We start from the raw sequence: 21,250 nt of genomic DNA, 5'->3' as shown, positions 1-21,250 counted from the left end.
GAAAATGACAGGCAGCACATCCCTCTGCAGGGTGGGGCATGGATAACTCAGGGTCCAGGACACGAGTATGATGAAGGCCTGTCAATTCAGGGTCATGGTTAGTGGAGTTGAGACTTTTTTGTCATGGCAACCAAAACACACTCAAAAACATTGAAAACACCTGGTAGCAACAATCTTTATGTTTTTGTTACCAAAACACAGGACTACATGGCAACGCTTGCATATCCTCAAATCTTAACCCCTACCCTGCCAAATAACATGATTTTGAGATATCTATCCTTATCAATTAAAATGCACAGCACAACGCAGCCACAACCACAGTGCATATCTTCACAATGATATGTGTATGTTTGAAGGATTTTTAGTATTGCTATGTTACCATGCATACTTTTTTTTATTAAAATCTATATTTTTATAAACATAAAATCACACTGATTTACAAAATGATGAATTTATTGCAGAGAAAGAATATTTCATACATACATATATATTTATTTATAGACAGAAAGATATTTTTTATACAATAACCATTCAATTTTGGAACAGTGTAATATACAACCAAGAGAATTAGTTAACTCACTGCATAGCAAGGACAGATTATATAATCATCTGTAACAATGTTATCAATACCTGACATGGTTTAATTCACTAAACTGGTAACAAATGAAGGGAAAATATGCATCTGAAATGACACAACATGGCTCTTTTACTTTAATTAGCTAGCACTAAACATATAGGAGTTGATTTACTAAAAGCAATTGGGTTGGTCACTTTTCAAGGGAAGTTGCACTTTTCAAGGCAATTTTTGGCAGAAATTAGTGAATGTCGGGCAAAGAATACCCAATCACGTGCAAGAAAAAAAAAAAAAAAAAGGATTTTTTTTTCTTGCACATGATTGGATGATGGAAGGCAACAGAGTTTCACCTTCACTGAGCTCTGGTTAAAATTCCCATGCAGAATGCAACTTCTTCTGCAAAGTGAGCAGTCTATTTGCCTTCAGTAAATCAACCTCATTGGGTAAAACGATACACACTATTGGGTTGTTGTGCTAACACAGAGTTATAACATTATATTTTACAATACAATGCATTTTTATAGAATAGATCAGTTATTGAAAGCAAGCATCTGGTTGGCTTCAGTGGGAGGGAATTTCACATCTCTTTTCTTCCAGTTATTGTATGATACCTAATATATAACAGTGACCCATACAGAAGGGGGAGTTTGTGAAATTTGGTACAGCGTGAATACCAGACCAATGACCTACTGATCGCGCAGCCACAACTATCACTATTTTTGGTCTGATGTGTACAACTTTATATTAATTTCCCTACCAAAAGTGTTATGCTGGTATAAACTTTTCATCCAACCCCTATATTACTGCATTTGTTATTTTGCCAATAGAAAGCCAATAGAAAGGAAAATATAGCAAAAAAATAAAATGAAATGAAAAAGGCACTTGTGTGGTTTTAGCCATCAATTTCCTAAATTTTGTGGTCCATGTAACTTCAGCCATGGCAGGGGTGTGTCTTTTGCCTACATAATATGTGCTAAAAGGTGTTTCTCTTTATCATGATAAAGCTGGGATATATGCACATGTTGGACAAAACCAAATCGAAACAGGTTTGTGTCGATGAGCTTACTTTTCATATCAGTTTGAGATGCTTTTCACGTCATCCTGAATGTAGTGCTAGCTGCATCTGACCTGCAAATTAACTCCTTTTGATTTACATTTGACCTATATTCCCACATAGAAGTATGATGAGAGAAGCAAAAGAAACAATATGTCACTCCAGTTTGGCCCAAGCTTGCCCACTGTAGCCAGATGCCCATCCATCTGTTTTGCTGACAGCCACTGTACAAGAAAAACGAATGACCACACACCAGCTATTTCCGACCTTTTATAATTATTCATAAAAGCAGTAGATAGCAGATGAATGGAGAACTTTGATGTGTTTCATGCTCACCCACATTTAATCGTAGAGAGCATGAAATGCGTTAGTTCTCCATTCATCTCTTGTGTACTGACTTATAGATGAATAAAAAAAGAAATCATAAATAGCTGGTGTGAGGTCGTCTGATTTTCCCGAAGAATGGTAGAAAATGCAAACACAGACGACACAGATCCTACTTTTATCTCCTGTCGTATAAGATTCAGGAGAGCTGATTTATTAAAACTGTTACAACAGCGATGTTGCTCAAAGCACCCAGTTTGAATGTAGCTTTTATCCTCCAGTTCTTCACACCTCTAATGGCATCATTCCTTTTGGTGCCAAATATTACCTAACAGCAGGACAACATCTGTATTGCCAAAACTCCAAGAGACAAATAGATATATGACCTCATTAGTAAATTGTCTCATCATATGAAACTTCTTCACACGTAGATCTTTTCTTTCATCAGGCCTGTCTTTTTTTATTCATGTGAAATAATTATAAATCTAAAAAATGTGTTATTTTTCAATACATTTTTGTGAATATTTTGTAAACATTATGTAATACATTTGATGGCAAAATAAAAATTCTAGAACTGATTATTATTTTAAAAAGTTGCATTTCATTGCATGTTTAGTCAATTTACTTTGAATTGATTTATAAACAAACTTGGCCTGTGAAAATTGGGGGCAAGAAATAGCCGTATTGAAAGAAACCAGATTTCACCCGTCATTTTATAGTGTGGTTTATGGAATTAAAATGGGTTAATTGGTTGCTGTAGACAACATCGCTTCAGTGTACATAAATCAAAATTATGTGTGCAGAAAATATTCAGATGAAGTCCCATTTCGGAAGGTATGTCCTATAGCAACCAACCAAATTTTGTATTTATCTTCCACTGCAACGTGTGGAAATTAAAAGGGTATTTTAAGGCGCGAGGCAATATGTGACTAAGTTATTGTAACAGCCTACAGAAGATATCCCCTTTTTTTCTTTGTCATTGAGAATATACCAACACCGTGCTGTGCAGTCATAGGATCCTGTTACACAAAATACCACGCTATCTGATGTTCATTTATCACTAATTTATGGAACATTTTTGTGTGTTATTATCAGTCAACAATGTAGCAAACCTATTTTATCCAATTATATTGAGTGGGAAAAACTTCCAGGCACCACATTATCAGGACAGCTGTCTTGGCAGACATTCATAGATTGCCATTGCTAACCCCTTTATGAAAATGTGTTGTTGTCTGGATGCCATGTTGACCCTCTAGCTTCAGTGCTTTCAAAGTCACTGACCTGCATGCATGGCTTAGTGACAAGTACTGAGCCAGAAAATCAGCATGGAAGCCAGGCAAGTGGGTTTCTGAGAAGAAGGTTGACAGTGGCAATCCCTGGATTTCTTATTGCCATGGACAATTTTAGATTAGTATGTACTACTCATCATGTGCCATTATGCCAATACTAGCATTTAAATACTAGACTGCACCCAGTTTGACTGCTGCATTTCAGGGACCATAAACGCTACAGTTCTACATCTACCGATGTCTATAAATGTTTGCATAGACAATGCCTAAAATAGGATGATCATCGCCAATCAGGCTGATGATGTTCGGACTGTAACACAAATGCCTGTAGGCACATTACAACTTCTGCGGGCAAACCTGCCGACCATCTTGGGAGAAAAAAATGATCGCTGAGGCTGTATTTTCCTGGATAATTGCAGTTGTTTTTCTGAGATTATGCAAGTGGTGGGGGTACCTCCAACATACACTTGCATACTTGGTTAATATAGGCACATTTATGCTAACATCATTCCAAAGATAACACAACAGTCACCTTCTTAAAATTTTGACTGACCTAAAGTGAAACTGTGGAGAGGAAAAAAAAAACAACTGGATTCATACTTATGTTTTCAAAGGTATCTTTTTCTGTAGTGTAGCCAGCCCAGGATGTGCAGAAAGCTATAGGATCAAAGTATCATAGGGTCACACACCTTTTTAACACTTGTGCCTCACTATTGTTTGCCAAGGATGCCCATCAGAGTGATAGGCCACTAGTGAGCCAGTAGTGGCCAGTATGGAGGGGTATGAAGCTAGAGAGCGGGTTGGAGTCAATGGCCATGGAAGTTGGTCACTGTGTACTGTACAGGTCAGAGCACCCTGCTGATCAGGCATCCAGAGAACCTATAGGGACACTTGCTGATGTAGGGTTGCCACCTCATCCCTTTAAACCCGAACACATATTAATTACACAGGTTCTGTGGCTGATTAAGGTGGTAATTTAACTCACTTGGTGCCTTATCTGCATTTAATTAGCCTCAGAACCTGTGTAATTCATATGTGTTTGGGTTTAAAGGGATGAGGTGACAACTCTATGCTGATGTCTGCAATAAAAGATAAGAATTCATTTTTGTATCCACACATTCACTTTAGGCCTTTACAGTTTTCACAAAATGTAGTCCTTACTTTGAAAACTTGAAGAGCATGTGCATGCATCACGGAACAAGTTAGTTATAACAGATAATAAACTGTAATTCAATTTTCAGACATAAATAAGTGATAACTGAGCAGTCAATATAATCAGCTGCTACTCAAAAACAGCAATGCATATACCTCAAACCCAATTAACCATTGTAGAGACGTGCATGATGTCATCAAAACAAAATCTTGTTTTTGGAATTAGCAACATAAAAGGGTAGGAATATTTGTACTTCACAAATCATTCACTTGCTTTGGTGCTAGAAGGGGCCAGAATAGAACCATGATCACCTTCACTACTGCTGTGGACTGCTCTTCACCACTGGGAACAAAGAGGTCAAATATGTCTATGCAGGAGTTAAGGTAGGCTGTCTCCTCTTGAGGAATTCCTATTTCTTTACCTTGGACTCATAAGTGCCAGCATGTTTGTATGCACCTACATAGCCAGTGTTTTCCACAAGGTTCTCCCGGCCACCTTTACCCTTTCCTTTCCCACTCTCATCGAAGCGTTCCTTGTGGGATCCCGTGTATTTGGTTGTGTCTGTAAGACGTTCCACAGCTCCGGCTGATGTAGCTTTCTATAGAAGGGAAAGGTATTAGATGTATGATATTGAGTACATTTTAAAAGAGAAAAAAAGAAACCAGAAACACAGCAAAATAAGCAGCAGAGAATCTTGATGGATTTTTTTTTGTTTTATTTTATGTAGATTAGTGAATGGTTGCAACCCCTGTGTGGGTTTTTTTTTCTTGTTAAACAGTTGTTACAAGGACAGGTGCCCCCCCCTTGCCTACTGGTAACAATTGTATAATGTTGGATTTGCTATCATTTTCTGTCCCAAAGACAATGATTGGCAGCACAAATAGAGATATTGAATCTCCAGAATGAGGGACACAGACAAAAAATACCCGACAGTTAACCCTTCCTTGCTCTTTCTAAAACTACAAAAAAAGTTTTGGCTGAAAAACAAAGATTACTTAGAAACTAAAACTTTTGTTGACACCTATAGCCAAGATTAGGTCTATCTATATAACCAGGTTATATTGTGAGTCAGATAAAAAAATCAGAACCATGGCAAAAACAAAACCCCAAATGTATCCGTATTTGGTAAACACGGCAGTCATTTAAAAAAGCCACATCCTTTTGGGACTGGTTTTGTTGAACAGGCTGTGTTAAGGAGATATGCACTTACAGTATAAGGTTTAGTGTGTTCCCTTTTTTGCTGTCCTGCATCCTGTGTAAAATCAGAGGCAACCCTAAACCTAGAGAGGAGGCCTTCTTTCACTTATATGGGATGATTTTGGAGGTTGTGCTTGGAAAACGAACCCACAGGCAAAGTGCAGGTAGGCACAGCTGGAATGCACGATGAAGGTACAGGTAGAGTTAAAGTGTTTGTTACCCCAACACTTCATATTTCTGATATTTGCCTGCTGTAATAAGTACTTGTATGCGAAAGTCTTCTGTTTTCTTTATTGCTTCCTTTATATGAAATCCCTGGTGTTCCTGCTCGTCTCCTTGCTTTGCTATTAAAAACTGACCACACTAAGCAAGAGAACACACTGTGGTCAGTTCTCAAGCTATGCTCCAATAGTGTGCTCTCCTCCAATAATCAGACTTGTCCTGATATGCCCCTGCTGCTTAGCCATTCGCTGGCAAGCTCAGTGTGCTGCTGCTTTTCCTCCCCCCAGCTCTGATGCAGCTAAGAACAAGGGGAATGAGATCACTTATAAAAAAAGGGAAAAAAGGTATTTAAATTTTTTTTTTATATCTATACAAAAATGTTTTGCCTTTCATTTCTATCTTAAACGAAATGGGTTATTTTACAAGGTGATCATTTACAATCACTTTAAAGCGGAGTTCCACCCAAAAGTGGAACTCTTGCTTATATGCTTCCTCCCCCCCTCAGGTGGAGGGGGAGGGGGGAACAGGGGACAGGTCCCCTTTCCCACTTCCGGAGACGGGCCGTGGCCTGATCTCCCGGAAGTTCGGCCTCCCTCCTACTTCCCTCGCCACCGGGCCAATTAGAAAGCGCAGCGTGCATCGCGCAAATGCAGTAGGGAACCGCTGTGAAACCGAAGGGCTTCATTACCGGGTTCCCTTACCAGGAATGGCGGCAGCAGCACCTGGGAGTCGACAGTATTTGTAGCTGCTGACTTTTAATTTTGTTCACCCAGGTTGGACCTCCTCTTTAAGTTGGGCCTGTATGTGTTGCACATTAGAGCATGGTGTGCTTAGGAAAAGCTTTATGTGGCCATGTGGAGAAGTTTGCTTAGCTGGCATTTCCTGGAGAGAAACTTGGGAAAACCCTGTTTCATTTCAAGCAATAAATACATTTTCTGTACTATTTTGAGTCATAAACAAACCTTAGCCAGATCTAGCCTGCAACACTCAACAACTATATAATATTGTTTCTGTCTCAAACTTAAAGGAGAAGTGTGGGATAGACTAAATAAATAGCATATTTTACCAGCATCATTATATATCTTTTGTTTTTTTTACCTAATTCCTTTTGTTACTGCAGTTGGGACACATCTGTCAGTAAGTAACAGTCTGCTCTCCATTTGAAAGTTTAGAGGGCGTGGTTACAACTGCAGAGATACACCCCCTCTTTTAATCCCTCCTCTACTCGGAGATGTGCTGCTGACTTGTCTGTCTGCTGGAAATCAAGCAGCCTGGATTGGAGGATGGAGGAATACGAGGGGGAGAGCAGCTGCTATTGTGCTGAAGTCAGGAGCTTGCAGACAGCTGACATGAGTCACACTCAGGAGAAGGAAAGTAGAAGGATCCCGACAATATTGTAGGCATTTCACTGCAGGGAGGACTGTAGCCCCTCCCAAAAAACAAAAAAACACCTTTATGTGAGGTAAAAGCCTGTGTGTTCTTGTAGGCAGGTGTTAATTTCTTTTTCTTCTCTCATTTTACTTCCCTCACATTCCTCCCTTCCACTAGGTGTGGTGGACAAGTGAATGTTTTGGGTATTTGTTTTTTTTTTTTGTCATATGTATGTTACATAACTGAATTGTTTAATGGTATTTCTTATAGATAGACCTCTATTTGTTATCAATTTACACAGGAAAATCTATATTTCAGTTTTGATGGAATGAAACCATCGTGAAACACATAGACTGGGTTAGATAATAAATGATAGGCTTCTCCAGGTCTTTTATTAAATGTATTTGTTATTACGAACAAGGTTCTGCACCACATATTTTATATGTTTGAAGACATTTTAACGTGTTGTGTATAATAAAAGCCCATATTTTTTTTTACCGATATTGAATTGTATCTGTTATTATTGAAAACTCCTGGGGGAGCATATTTAAAGTCCCAGAGATGTTGGGTATTTGTATAAAGTATTATAATAATTAGTGTTGGTAAATTCACGTTTGACTCTTTTTCTACCCCTATCATTCTCAATGTCATTGCAGAGATGAGCATAGTATTACTGGCTTCTCAACTGCCTATGATATACAGTTGGGATACAAAGAATGCATATTATGAGTTTTACAGTGATGATAATATGAATAATATATCTTAATACCGTAACTCCCATGCTAGCGGGTTCTTTCCCAGCCACAAGTTTACAGATTGACTCATAGGCTTCCTCTTTACTTTTTCCTTTGAATTTCTTTGATGAGAGCTCTTCCAGTGCCTTCTGAAATTCTTCATAGTTAATGACTCTGGCCGACTTTTGTCTGGAATAAAATAACCATACATGCATAACTTATATTTTGAACATGCATTTTCTCAGTATGAAGCTATCTTTTAACTTCTAACTAGAGATATATAAAAAGATAGTATCATTGTCAGAAACTGGGGCAATTCCAACTCATGAAAAATACATAGAATCAAGACCAAATGTCTTTAGGCTTGACCTTTCCTAAATAAGTCAAAGTAGACACCTGACTCTCACTGTTGATCCTTTACCATAGGGAATATCCTCAATGACCAATCGCAAGTGTGGGGAGGCAAAGTTGGCATTTAAAGGAAAAATTGACAGTGGCTCCCCCTGCTGCCTTTGTGTCCTATGACAAGACAGAGAGAGAACAGCACTGTTGCAGATAAGCACAGCGCTGGATTAAACACAAGTCAGGTAAGTATTTAGGGGGGCTGAGGGGGAACTGATATTGGAAGGTTTTTTTTAACCTTAATGCAGAGAATGCAAAGAAAGATAGAGTGAATGCACTATGATAATAAATGGGCTCTTCTGTTCACATTCTAATGAACAGTCATGGATACTGACATTGCCTAAATGATGGCACCTTCTGACCTGCTGGATAGTTTCAAATATAGATTTGATGAGCTGCTATGTGTAGGTGATAGGTCAGCTTTATAGCCCTGGATGCAAAATCATATGTAAATATATTATCTGGTGGGTATGATGGAAGAGCGCCTGTCCCTCTACACTGACGATGCGCTTTTATATTTAAATGATGCCGGCCCCTCTCTACTAGCTGCCCTGCAAATTTTTGATAACTTTGGGGGATTATCAGGTATAAAAATCAACTGGACCAAATCAGTGTTGTTCCCTCTGGATGATGGTGCTGCCTCTGGACCCCCCTCCTCCCTGTTGCAATGGGTAAAGGAGTTTAAATACCTCGGGATAGTAATTACAAAAAATCCCTCCGACTTTATTGTAAACAATCTAACCCCTGTCTTGAATACTCTACGTATGAAATGCTCTGCATGGGCGAATTTACCACTGAATCTTCTAGGGCGCATCAATCTCCTTATGATGATGATACTGCCTAAATTTAACTATCTGTTCAGAAATTGCCCGATTTGGGTCCCTGTTTCATTTTTTAAGGAGATTGATTGGTTGGTGGGATCTTTTATCTGGAGTGGAGGGAACCCTAGGTTGGCACGCTCCACCCTGTGGTTGACTGCCGGTTTGGGGGGCATGGCTCTCCCCAATTTCCAGATTTATTTTTGGGCTGCTATGTTGGTGTCGGTCCACTGGTGGTTTCAGGGCTCCAGAACCAATGGTGCGGTCTGCCTTGAGGCAAACTGTTTGGGCTTGCTTACCGACTTTCGTAACTTTCCCTACCGAGGACCGGGGGCATACCCGGGGGTCCCTGGGCCTACCCGGGTAATATGGAGGGTATGGGTGGCTGCTAGACGTAGATACCTTAAACCGGGCCAATTATCATCAGCGCATCCTTTATGGGGGAATCCAGCGCTAAAGCACTTTCGTACTACCCCGGACCCGCAGATTTGGGCTAGATATGGTATTACAACCCTGGAGCAAATAATGCCCAGAGGGGAGTTGCTCTCCCTGACAGACATAATGGATAAATTTCAGTTACCCCAATGGATGAGGTTTAGATATCTACAGCTCAGACACGCGGCTAGGGCTCAATTTCCACAAACACCCATACTTCAAGCTGATCCTATTGAGGAGCTTCTCTCTCCTGGAGATATCTCTAAACTCCTATCTACTCTATATAATGCACTTCTAGGTAAGGACTCTCCCAAGATAGAGAAATTATGGGAAAGATGGCATGCAGACATACCATCGTTGGATAAAAAGGGATGGGAGGACTGTCTGGTTTATGGCCCTAAGCTAGCGATAGCATCTAAAGACAAATTAATTCAGGTTAAATGTATCCATAGGGTTTATTACACTCCTCAGAGACGCCATCGTATTTTCCCTGACAAAGACCCAATATCTCCTAAATGCAAGCTTCAAATTGGAACCTTCTTCCATATATTCTGGGAGTGCCCCATTATAACGACATTTTGGACTGCGATATTTGGAGAAATTTATTCTAAGTTACAAATATCCATTCCAGCCTCGCCAGAGCTAGCTCTATTGGGGGTTAATGACGACGAGCAACGATCTTATCATCTTAAATTACTTATCTCTTATCTTCTCTTTTACACCAAAAAAGAAGATCCTCATGAAGTGGATTGACTCCTCCTCCCCGACCATTTCAGCCTGGGAAGCACAGATTGAGGCAGCTATACCCATGTATAGAATGACATATATTAACCGAGGTTGTCCATGGAAATTCGAAAAAGTCTGGGCTCCGTGGATATCCTCCTAATGTCATGCAGTGTTGTTGTGTGAATAGTCTGTTGGTGGGATGGGAGAGGCTTCCGGGTGCTGGAGGATTTGTTCTACCTATAGTATTGATATTTTCTATGCACTGTCCTCTAGTCTGTACACACCAGCTAGATCTGTGAGAAGTCATGTTTACCTTCCATGAAGTGTTATGTACTATGTCAATTGGTATTTTGTATTTTTACCTTTTGTGACAATAAAGCACATCTGTTTCTTAAAAAAAAAAATAAATAAATATTATCTAAAGACTCCACTTACTTTACTTTAGAGAATACAATGTCAACGTCGGTGCCAGTCACAGTTTTTCCATCAATAACTTTGCACTCTTTACAAAGTTTGGCCCAGTTTTTTCCTGTCATTTCTTGACCTGTAGCTTTTGTATCTCCATAGATTGCAAACTTCTTAAAACTTTCTTCTAGAGAAGCAATATCTGAGTTTTCAGCCATTGTCGTCCTGCAAAAACAGAAGAATTTTTTGTTTATGATGAAGAAATGTTAATTATATTGAAAGATCAGTATTAATGGAAGACAGTTTGAGCTTTTAGTCTCTTGTCTCACCAATATTTATATACGCTCACTTTATTGGTAAAATTACTGTGAAATTCAAGACCTAGCTGGGTGTAGTAAGAGCAGCCTTCATTTGACTGCAGGTGTTCTCTCAGATTAACAAACCTGGTAGTGGTGGAATGCATGCGCAGCTGATGGAACGTCACTTCTGTTACCTAATCTGATGGGTCGCCGCTTCTGATGAAACAGCGGCAATAATGGGCACTGATAGATGGCACTGATAGGTGGCACTGACAGGCATCACTGATGGGCACTGTCAGGCAGGGCATGTTGAGCACTGATTGGCAGCATTGGTAGGCATTGATTGGCAGCACTGGTGGGCAATGCTGGGGCTGCACTGACCATCAGAACACTGATGGTCAGTGCCCTGATTATCAGTGTAGATGTCCCCTGTGTGGATTGCCACTTATCGGCTCTCCTTTACTCACGTGCTGTCAGCGTAAGGAAAGGATTGCCGATAACTGGCAAATCCTGTTTTCACTGTGATTGGACACAGCTGGTCACATGGTAAAGAGCAGCTGTAACTGGGCCTTTTGCCCCGATCCCTGGATTAATGCCCCCCCCCCCCCCCCCCGGCAATGTGTGACTGCGTTGTAGCCGTCATTTGGCTATAGCATGGTCATGAAGAGGTTAAAAGTTTTTTTTTTTTCATGCGATTGAGACTACTTCCCCTTCCCCTTCTCTCAATGCAACTCTATCGGGTTGGTTTACTATAGGCAAAAAGACTGTGCACTTTACAAAGTGAAACTTCACTACATACACTAAGCTCTGGGGAAAATTAGTGCAACTGCACCTGCAAAGAATACCCAATCAGATGCAATGAAAAAAAAATAACAGTATTTTTGCTTGCACATGATTGGATGATGGAAATCAGCAGAGCTTCACCACATTCATTAAGCTCTGTGGAAAATGACGCAACTGCACCTACAAAGTACACAGTCTATTTGCCTTTAGTAAATCAACCCCACAAGATTCGGTTAACTAATTAAAAACAATACACTCCCTATGTGGATAATATTCTATTGCAAGAGTTAGTAGATGTAAACCCTAACTGAATGGCATTTATTTTATTGAAGAACTTGATTTCATATTTTGGCTTGATTGCTGCAGAGCATTTCCCAGGGTGGGTTTCCTGATGGTGACAAAAGTGGACCATGCCTGCATAAGGTGTGTAAAAACAGCCATTTCTTTTCTCCTTTGGAAGGCTATGTGATGGCGTGTCAATGCATGATTACAATTAAGAGACACCCAATAGCTGCAAGCCCCTGAAAAAAGGCAGTGTGACCAGGTATTATTTTAATGAAAGCTGAAGATTTAAATAATATTTAAAATGACCTTTAAAATTACATTAACAAGTTAAAGTTTCATGATTTTTTATTGTTTGGTATTTGAAATGACATTAACACAGACAAGCTTTTATGAGATTTTAGTGTGTGTTTACATAGACAATAAAAGGAAAGTGAATTTGCGCTGAGCTCTTGAAAGTGCTCTCTAGTGGCTGATCTACAATAACTAATATATAGAAGGACAGGCTTGTAAAAATGTGAATCACATCCTAAATTACTTTAAAGTGACACTTGTGGTTTAAAAAAATGATATCCAAGCATATGCAAGACGGCTACAGCGCATCCAGAAGTGTCCACTGGGTCTCCGGGACTCAGCGCATTACAGGTCGGGGTAAAGGGTCAATCACAGTGGCCCTTTACCATGTGATCGCTCCGTCCAATGATGGAGCGATCACTTTGTCAACAAACTGGCGTCATGCCCAGTTCAGCTCTTTCCTCATACCGATACAGCGTGTGAGGAAAGGAGAGAGACACTTTGCAGCAACAAGAGTTGGCTTGATTCAGTGTGCCACTACAGTGCTCATCAGTGCCCTACAGTGCTACTACAGTGCCATCAGTGCCACTACAGTGCCCATCAGTTCCACTACAGTGCACATCAGTGACCAACGGTGCCACTACAGTGCTCATCAGTGCCCTATGCTGCCACTATAGTACTCATCAGTGCCATACGGTGCCACTACACTGCTCATTAGTGCCCTACAGTGAACATCAGTGCCCTGCAGTGCCCATCAGTGAGTGCTTATCAGTAAGATCAGAGAGGCCAATCTATAAGAAAGAGCTGAAGCGCCGAACAGTATGTTGTCTACCGGACGCTGAGGTACGGCACATCACGGATCTGGTGGACAAATTACTGGGAGGGGCTGGGGAAGACCCAGCTGTCATGGTGCACATTGGCACCAATGACAAAGTCAGAGGCAGATGGAGTGTCCTAAAGAACGATTTTAGGGACTTGGGAGCTAAATTGAGGAAAAGGACCTCCAAGGTAGTATTCTCAGGAATACTACCGGTACATCAAGCCATACCAGAAAGGCAGAGGGAGATTAGGGAAGTAAACAAGTGGCTGAAGAGCTGGTGTAGTAAGGAGGGGTTTGGGTTCCTGGAGGACTGGGCCGACTTCTCAGTCGATAACCAGTACTATAGAAAGGATGGACTGCACCTAAATGAGGAGGGTGCAGATCAGCTGGGAATGAAGATGGCCAAAGAGTTAGAGGGGTTTTTAAACTAGGCGATGGGGGAGAGGGTCCAGAGGTAGAGATAATCAGCGCGCAACATATTTCAGAGGGTAGTATTGGGGGCATTAGTGGTAGGTTGACCAAAGCACATAAACCCAAGGTAAGTATAGTAGCAAGTCCTAGTTGTAATCTCGGAACACCCAATAAGAGGATAATATGCGACCGTTGTAAACTACGTAGCATGTTCACCAATGCCAGGAGCCTGGCAGACAAGATGGGTGAACTAGAGAGGAGGATTTGGATTTTGTGGGAATTTCAGAGACCTGGTTCAACAGCTCTCATGATTGACTGGCAAACATTCAAGGGTATACCCTTTTATCGCAAGGATAGAGAGGGTAAAAAAGGGGGAGGGGTATGCCTATATATCAAGAATAATGTACAAGTGAATGTGAGAGATGACATCACTAAAGGAGCTAGGGAGGAGGAGGAATCCTTATGGGTAGAGCTCCAAAGTGAAGAAGCTAAAGGGAAAATAATACTGGGAGTATGCTATAGGCCCGCTAACCTGAGGGAGGAAGGGGAGACAGATCTCCTATCACAATTTGGATTAGCAGCAAGGCTGGGAAGTGTTATCATAATGGGGGATTTTAACTATCCAGGGAACCGTGCATTCATCTAGGGCTCGCCAGTTCCTAAATGTCTTGCAGGACAATTTTATGGGTCAGATGGTAGACACACCAACTAGAAATAAAGCGTTACTGGATCTACTGATTACCAACAATACAGACCTGATCACGGATGTGGAAATACTTGGCAATTTAGGTAACAGCGATCAAAAGGTCAATTGACTTCAATATAAATCACACAAATAGGAAACATAAGGGGATTACAAAGACACTGAATTTCAAAAGAGCCAACTTCCCTAAACTACGAACCTTGCTAGAAGGCATAAATTGGGATAAAATCTTAGGAACAAAAAACACAGAGGAGAGACAGGTTTGCTTCAAGAGCATATTAAATAAGGGCATTAGCCAATGCATCCCATTGGGTAATAAATTTAAAAGAGCGAACAAAAGTCCTGGATGGCTTAACTCCGATGTAAAAATGCATATAAAAGCAAAGGAGAAGGCCTTCAAAAAATACAGGTTGAGAGATCATCATCAGCATTCAGACTTTATAAAGTATGTAACAAGAAATGTAAGGGGGCAATAAGGACAGCTAAGATAGAACATGAAAGACACATAGCGGAGGAGAGCAAAAAAAATCCCAAGAAATTCTTTAAGTATGTAAACAGTAAAAAGGGAGGACAGCCCATATTGGCCCCATAAAGAATGAGGAAGGACATCTGGTTACAAAGGATGGGGAGATGGTGAAGGTATTGAATTTATTCTTCTCCTCAGTCTTCACAAGGGAATCGGGGGGGTTCAGTAACCAAAACTGCAGTGTTTATCATGACACATCACAGGAAGCACCTCCACGGTTAACAGAGGACAGAATTAAAATAAGACTTGGTAAACTTAACATTAATAAATTACCGGGACCAGATGGCTTGCACCCGAGGGTACTTAGGGAACTCAGTCAAGTAATTGCCAGACCGTTCCTAATTTTACTGACAGTCTACTGACTGGAAAAGTACCAGCTGATTGGAGAAAAGCCAATGTAGTGCCAATATTTAAAAAGGGCCCAAAATACATCCCTGGGAATTACAGACCAGTTAGCCTAACATCAATAGTATGTAAACTCTTGGAGGGGATGATAAGGGACTATATACAAGATTTTAGTAATGAGAACTGTATCATTAGCAGAAATCAGCATGGATTCATGAAGAATCGTTCTTGCCAAGCCAATCTATTAACCTTCTATAAGGAGGTGAGTTGCCATCTAGATAGCTTATCCAGCTCACCCAGGAGTGGCTGCTCCACACCTTAGCATGATTGGGCATGCTGAAGTCATGTGATGACTTTCCTGGGTTTTGACTGGATGTTAGTGATCATGGGGCATAATCCATGAGACCAGCAGAAGTTCAGTGTAAGAAATGTTGATGCCTGGCCAAGGGGAGTGTAGAGGTGGGCGGGGAGTCTACTGACATCACAACTCCACCCACCGATCCCTGGACAACAGACCTGGCCACAGAATCCGGAGTATTGCAGGGCTCCAAACAGCTATGGGGAGATATTTGACAGGTAAGGATACATGCAGGAGGCATGTATATCCTTATAGATCAGCACTATGGAAGTAATTTAGAAATGATGAGAGTGGGTTTACATCCACTTTAAACTCCATACACACGGGCAGAATGTCGGGAGACATTTGCCGGTTAAAAAAAACCCAACATTCTGCCCGTGTGTATGTCAGTTTGTCTGACATATGGCCGGCATCTGTCGGATGTGCATGCTGGAAAACCAACAGCTGACCGACTCCCGATCAGCGCTCTCAGCCAGTGTTCTGAGGGGGGGGAAAATCACTGTGTAAGAACACAATAGCTCAGCGTGGGAGATTGCTGGACTAACCTTGTATGGGGTTGCACGAAAAAAAAAATCTGTAGTGGGTACCAGGCTTTACACATGCTGTCCCAAAGCCTATGAAGTCAGGAATTTACTGTCAATAATTAACAATATACAGTTAGTACTTATTAACAGGGAACACTATCAGAAACACGCTACAGATCAGAGACAGAGTTCTGTCTGCATTTGTACGATGTTTATTTTAAGTCAATACGATTGTAGATCTAATTAAGCCATAGATATCAGGGATCAGCTCAATATGATTGCCCTTCCAGTGTCATTTGTCATCCATATATACTCAGTCTTGTTCACTTGTGAACAGAGTTCAGCACACTATCTCATTGCACAAGGAAGAAGGCTCATTTTCTAAGCATGCCGTGTGAGAAAAAGTTTTCTGTTTTGCTGTGTATTTAGTGGCAACAAGCAGTTGCTATCTGGCATTCAGTACAAAGTTTACAGCATGATATTTGTACCTACGTTGCGTTGCTATGTAGCTTCTCTTGGTACATTCATTTATGTTAGGGAAGGCACCTCCTGCATGCTAATAATGTATGCTGGTGCCTCTTGCAAGGTGTGAATATTGGACATTAATCTTACGTCAGCTAGATTTCTGGCCTAGACTTGCAAATGTAACCTAAAGTGAACCCTTTCAGTGAATCCACTAAAGTGACTTAAAATCCTTCCTTAGGAAGACTTTTATTTGTAAATCAAGCAGTTCTATTTTTTGAGCAGCTCTAGGTAGTATGTAAATTAAAGCTTAAAGTGGTATTAAACCCAAAACCAAAAATGTAATATATTGCAGCTTATCAATCATTAGGTGTGGTGTCTGCATTTTTTTAAGCTTTTTTCCTCTGGCCGGTAACACACCTCCTGTGTTAGAGTGCCTACACTCCGCATGGAAGAGCAACAGAGACACCTCTGGACAGCGGCATTATCAGTATTGGGGGACAAAAGTGTTAAGCTGGCCATAGACGGTTTGAATCTCATCCTGTTCAGCAGGGACCGGCCGAGATTCGAACCATGTATGGCTGGATGATTGTACCCAAATTGATTGATCGATCAGCTTGGGTGCAACCAGCATGTCAGAATGAAAATCGCTCCATCTGTGGCTGGCTTTGGACCAGGGGTCTTCAAACTATGGTCCTCCAGTTGTTCAGGAACTACAATTATGCCTAGTCATGTCTGTGAATGTCACAGTTTTACAATGCCTCATGGGATGTGTAGTTCCACAACATCTGAAGGGCTGTAGTTTCAAGATCCCTGCTTTAGATTTAGATACACTAACAAACTGAAGCCAAACGCAAACTAACACTTTTTAAGCAGTTACAACAATAAAAAACGAATGCAGCCACCACATCTTGTCGAGCTGCAGATTGATAAATGTTTGCTTTAGGGTTTATTACCACTTTAAGTTTGGTTAAATTTTTTATTCTTAAATCAGCACAAGGAATGGTGCTTACATTGAATGTAAAGTATTCCATGTGCTGGTAGCTGCTATCTTCATTGAAATCTTTATTCTTTGGCACCCAATCCGTATCCTCCCTTTTCCTTGATACCCCTGCAGCTGTAATCTTCTGGTGCTGCAGTGGTTAATACGAGCAGCTTCACCCATTACAGGCGCTTGTCAAAAGTGGCAACTATGCCTGCCCTTTCTGCCCCCCTCCTCTGTTCATAGAAGCTGTACTATCACTTCTTATGGTGAAAAGTGCTCTATGACTGGAGCATGGACAGATAAATGAAAGCTGCGTCTCTTGCATTCCTAAAGTGCTTTTCAATGCGAGGAGCAATTGTACAGCCTATATGAATGAAGCAGGGCAGGGGGCAGAAAGGTCAGGCTAGTTGGCACTTGTACCTGTGACGGGTCCAACAGCTCATATTAACCCCCACCGCACCTGAAGATCACAGCTGCAGGGGTATTGGGGGAACAGGGGGCAGAGAACTGAACTGGATTTCAATGAACACAGCCCCACATACAAGGGGCACACTCTATTCAATGGAGGTACATTCCCTGTTGCTGATTCAGAAAAAAATAAATAAAATAAACTTAAAGTGGTTTCCAGTCAAATACTAACAAATCCTAAACCTACTCCCACCCCCATTCTAAGCCTATTCTATCTACCCTGTGAAAGGAAAGATCTTTACTTACCTATTCTGAGACCACTCAGGTCTGGTCACAAGATCGGCTTCCATCGCCGACTTCTGTGTAGAGGAGGGACAGCCGACAACTGGTGCCCCACAGTAAGCCTAGGAATGACATCACTGCTCAGGCTCTGCAGCCGTGGTTGGTGATCTCTCCTCCTTACTGAAGCCAGTATTTTGTCAAAAGAGCCAACTCACCAAAACCTTCAATTACGTCACTTCCGGTGAATTTCCAGCAGCAATAATTGCAGATTTCGATGACTTGGCTGTTTTCATATAACACATGGCAGCTTATACACTACAGTACACGATATAATGAGTGGACATTGTTAGTCTACCTGCTAGTAACCAACAACATGACCAACATGGCGGCAAAACATTTTTTAGTTCTTAGGTGGTGTTCTGTCAAAACAGCCAACTTGTCGAAATCTGCAATTACTGCTGGTTGAGAGTCTCCGGAAGGGACGTAATTGGAGATTTTGACAAGTCGGCTCATTTGACAGAACACCGGCGCTGGAGAGATCATGTGACCTGACTGAAATGCCCTCAGCATAGGTAAGTATAGACTTCTTTACAGGTTGGTTAGAATAGGCTTAGAACAGGGGTGGAAGCAGGTTTAGGCTTAACTGGTATGTGGCTTGTCTTCCACTTTAAAAGAGAAGTATGGGTTTGGAGTTTTTTCCATAATAATACTTACCAAGGTGAATGCAGCATCCAGTCCAATGCTGCATCTGTCCCCCGACACCGCTACACTGAGAACCAAGCGATTGAACACCGCCGATGGGTCAGTTTTCACAGCTCCTCGAGCAGAGTGCTGCTGCCTGTCAATCAGCAGCTCTCCGCTCTACTCCTTCACGCTTACTGGAGCACAGAGCTGTGGAGGGGCGGAGCGGCTGTCTCAGCCTCTCAGCAGGCTCGCTAAGAGGCTGAGACGGGGATCAGTCCAGGCGGATCCAGACTCCCATTGTTGGGATGACGCGGTACCTGGACTGATCTCTGTGACGTCTGCAGAGAGCGGACTTCAGTGTGCTCTCTGCTGAATAGGAGGAGGTCACAGAAGTGCAAAACAAATTGCACTCCTGTGACCCATAGGAGAAGCCCAGCCAAACGAGCTTTGGCTTGACTTCTCCTTTAAGCTTAAAGTAATTGGACTGGTACCATTTTCAAGAATGGTGGCATATATACTATAATTAGAAAGCCTGCTAAATGTACCTCAATTTGAGTTTTAATATAGATCCAGATTTAGCAGGTTTCTTGCCCTTTTTTCTAGGCAGGGCTGCAATTTTTCATCAATTTGTGCTCTGTACTTCTCATACTGCAATGTGTGTTTGGGGGAGGCAGCAGTGAGTGTTTGCTTGAACCAGTGAACATGCTTAGCCTGAATTTTTAGATAGATCGGGACCTCTATTTCAGTTTCACAATGAAATTGTCCTATTTGAATAGAGTGTAATGCTGGCAGCATAACACAGGTCCACCCAGACAGCTGTCCAGGTGGGACAGAACCCCGATCACCTGACTCCACCCAAATAAATAGGCTCTCCCAGCAGGCCAAGGGACTAAAGAAACCCCCACCAATTGGCTGAGACACCCCATCATGCATAACCTGACCTTGCTAAGCCCTTGTCTATCTAATGTCACCAGCATAACGCCACCTAGCGACAGAAGAGAGAAGGTGCAGGAAATCCGGAACTAGAGAGGAATCAGTGGATCTACTAATAATTAACCAGGGCAACTTCCACCTAGCAAACTAAATTTACTAGCAACCCTGACTAACCACCAGGGTGCTACACATGTTTGCTGGGTCCAGCTTAGTTACTTTTATTCCTTGTTATGCTACGTCCAAAGGGTTAGCAGGGATGCTACAGATATTCGTCGAATTGCGTCGCATAACCCTGTCGGATTTGATCTTCCGGCTCAGCTGCTGTGAGTTCTGCCACTCATTAGGTGAGGATAGATTGGTTGCTGGGGACTCTCTCCCCATCCCCATGTGACAGACTTGGGTGCCTTAGCAGCAGATCATCAAGCACCATTATTGCCAGGTGTAAAGATGGGGAGTTAGTCACATGTTCCCCATACCTGTAAGTGGCAGGTATATCTCTCAGTAGCTGAGCACACAGTAGCATCTAAACACAAGAGAAGTATAAACATCTTTAGGCCTTCTCGTTCAAGTGGACGTATACCAAGGCCTGTATACCAGAAACTTCTAAATGCAGGAAAAAGGGATCTGGGAAGCATAAGGCCTCATCTACATGGAGGCTGAGGCCTATAATGTTTGTACTGGCTGTTTTCTGTCTAGACTCTAGGTGCTGCATGCAGGCAGCCCATTAAAATATTTAAGGATGCAACAGATGCACAGACACAGCTGCTTGTCCTAATGTGACAGGCATGCGGGTGCAAGTGAGCGGCCCCAAATACAGGCATTCTGCTTTCGGGACGATCCCCTGCACCCGCATGTCTGTCACATTAGGACCTAGGGCCTGTGTCTGAGCAGCTGCTGCATCCTAATAGACTTCAACGGGATGTCTGCTTGCAGCACCTTGGGTCTAGGCATAAAACAGCTTGTACACAGCATATGGGCCTCAGCCTCCAAGTAAATGAGGCCTTATGCCTCCCAGATCAGTTTTACTGCATTTAGAAGTTCCTGCTCTAAAGCAGCTTTAGGCACATTTCGATGAATTTAAGCTGTGTTTAGATGAGCTCCGAAAGGTTTTACCCCCTTCAAGACTAGGCCATTTTTTTGCTATTCAGCACTGCACTACTTTAACTGGCGATTGTGCGGTCATGCATGTACCCAAACTAAATTTACAGTATATCATTTTTTCACACAAATAGAGCTTTCTTTTGGTGGTATTTGACCACCACTGGGTTTTTTTGCGATATAAACGGAGAAAAATATTTTTTACTTTCTGCTACAAAACATATCCAATACATTTTTTTTTAAAGCACAACATTTCTTGAAAAAAATTTGCCCAAAATGTATTCTGCTGCATGTCTTTGATAGAAAAATCCCAATACGTGTATATTGATTGGTTTACGTGAAAGTTATA

General features: G+C 41.6%; 1 protein-coding gene across 1 annotated transcript in view; it reads right to left on the bottom strand.

The window, feature by feature from the left end:
* Positions 1–435: 435 nt before the first annotated feature.
* The window catches only part of TPPP3 (tubulin polymerization promoting protein family member 3), a 50,130-nt gene continuing 29,315 nt past the window's right edge, over positions 436–21,250 (bottom strand). The window contains exons 2-4 of the mRNA XM_073604959.1: positions 10,735–10,929; positions 7,954–8,107; positions 436–4,992 (exon numbers count right to left, since the gene is read on the bottom strand). Of these exons, the coding sequence (XP_073461060.1) occupies positions 4,804–4,992; positions 7,954–8,107; positions 10,735–10,922 (531 nt within the window). The 5' untranslated portion in view covers positions 10,923–10,929 and the 3' untranslated portion in view covers positions 436–4,803. The remainder of the gene's footprint in view (positions 4,993–7,953; positions 8,108–10,734; positions 10,930–21,250) is intronic.

The sequence above is a fragment of the Aquarana catesbeiana genome, linkage group LG11, assembly GCF_042186555.1.
Source record: "Aquarana catesbeiana isolate 2022-GZ linkage group LG11, ASM4218655v1, whole genome shotgun sequence".
NCBI classification, from domain to species: domain Eukaryota; kingdom Metazoa; phylum Chordata; class Amphibia; order Anura; family Ranidae; genus Aquarana; species Aquarana catesbeiana.
The sequence above is the reverse complement of the archived record's forward strand: the minus strand, read 5'-3'. Positions and strand labels throughout refer to the sequence as shown.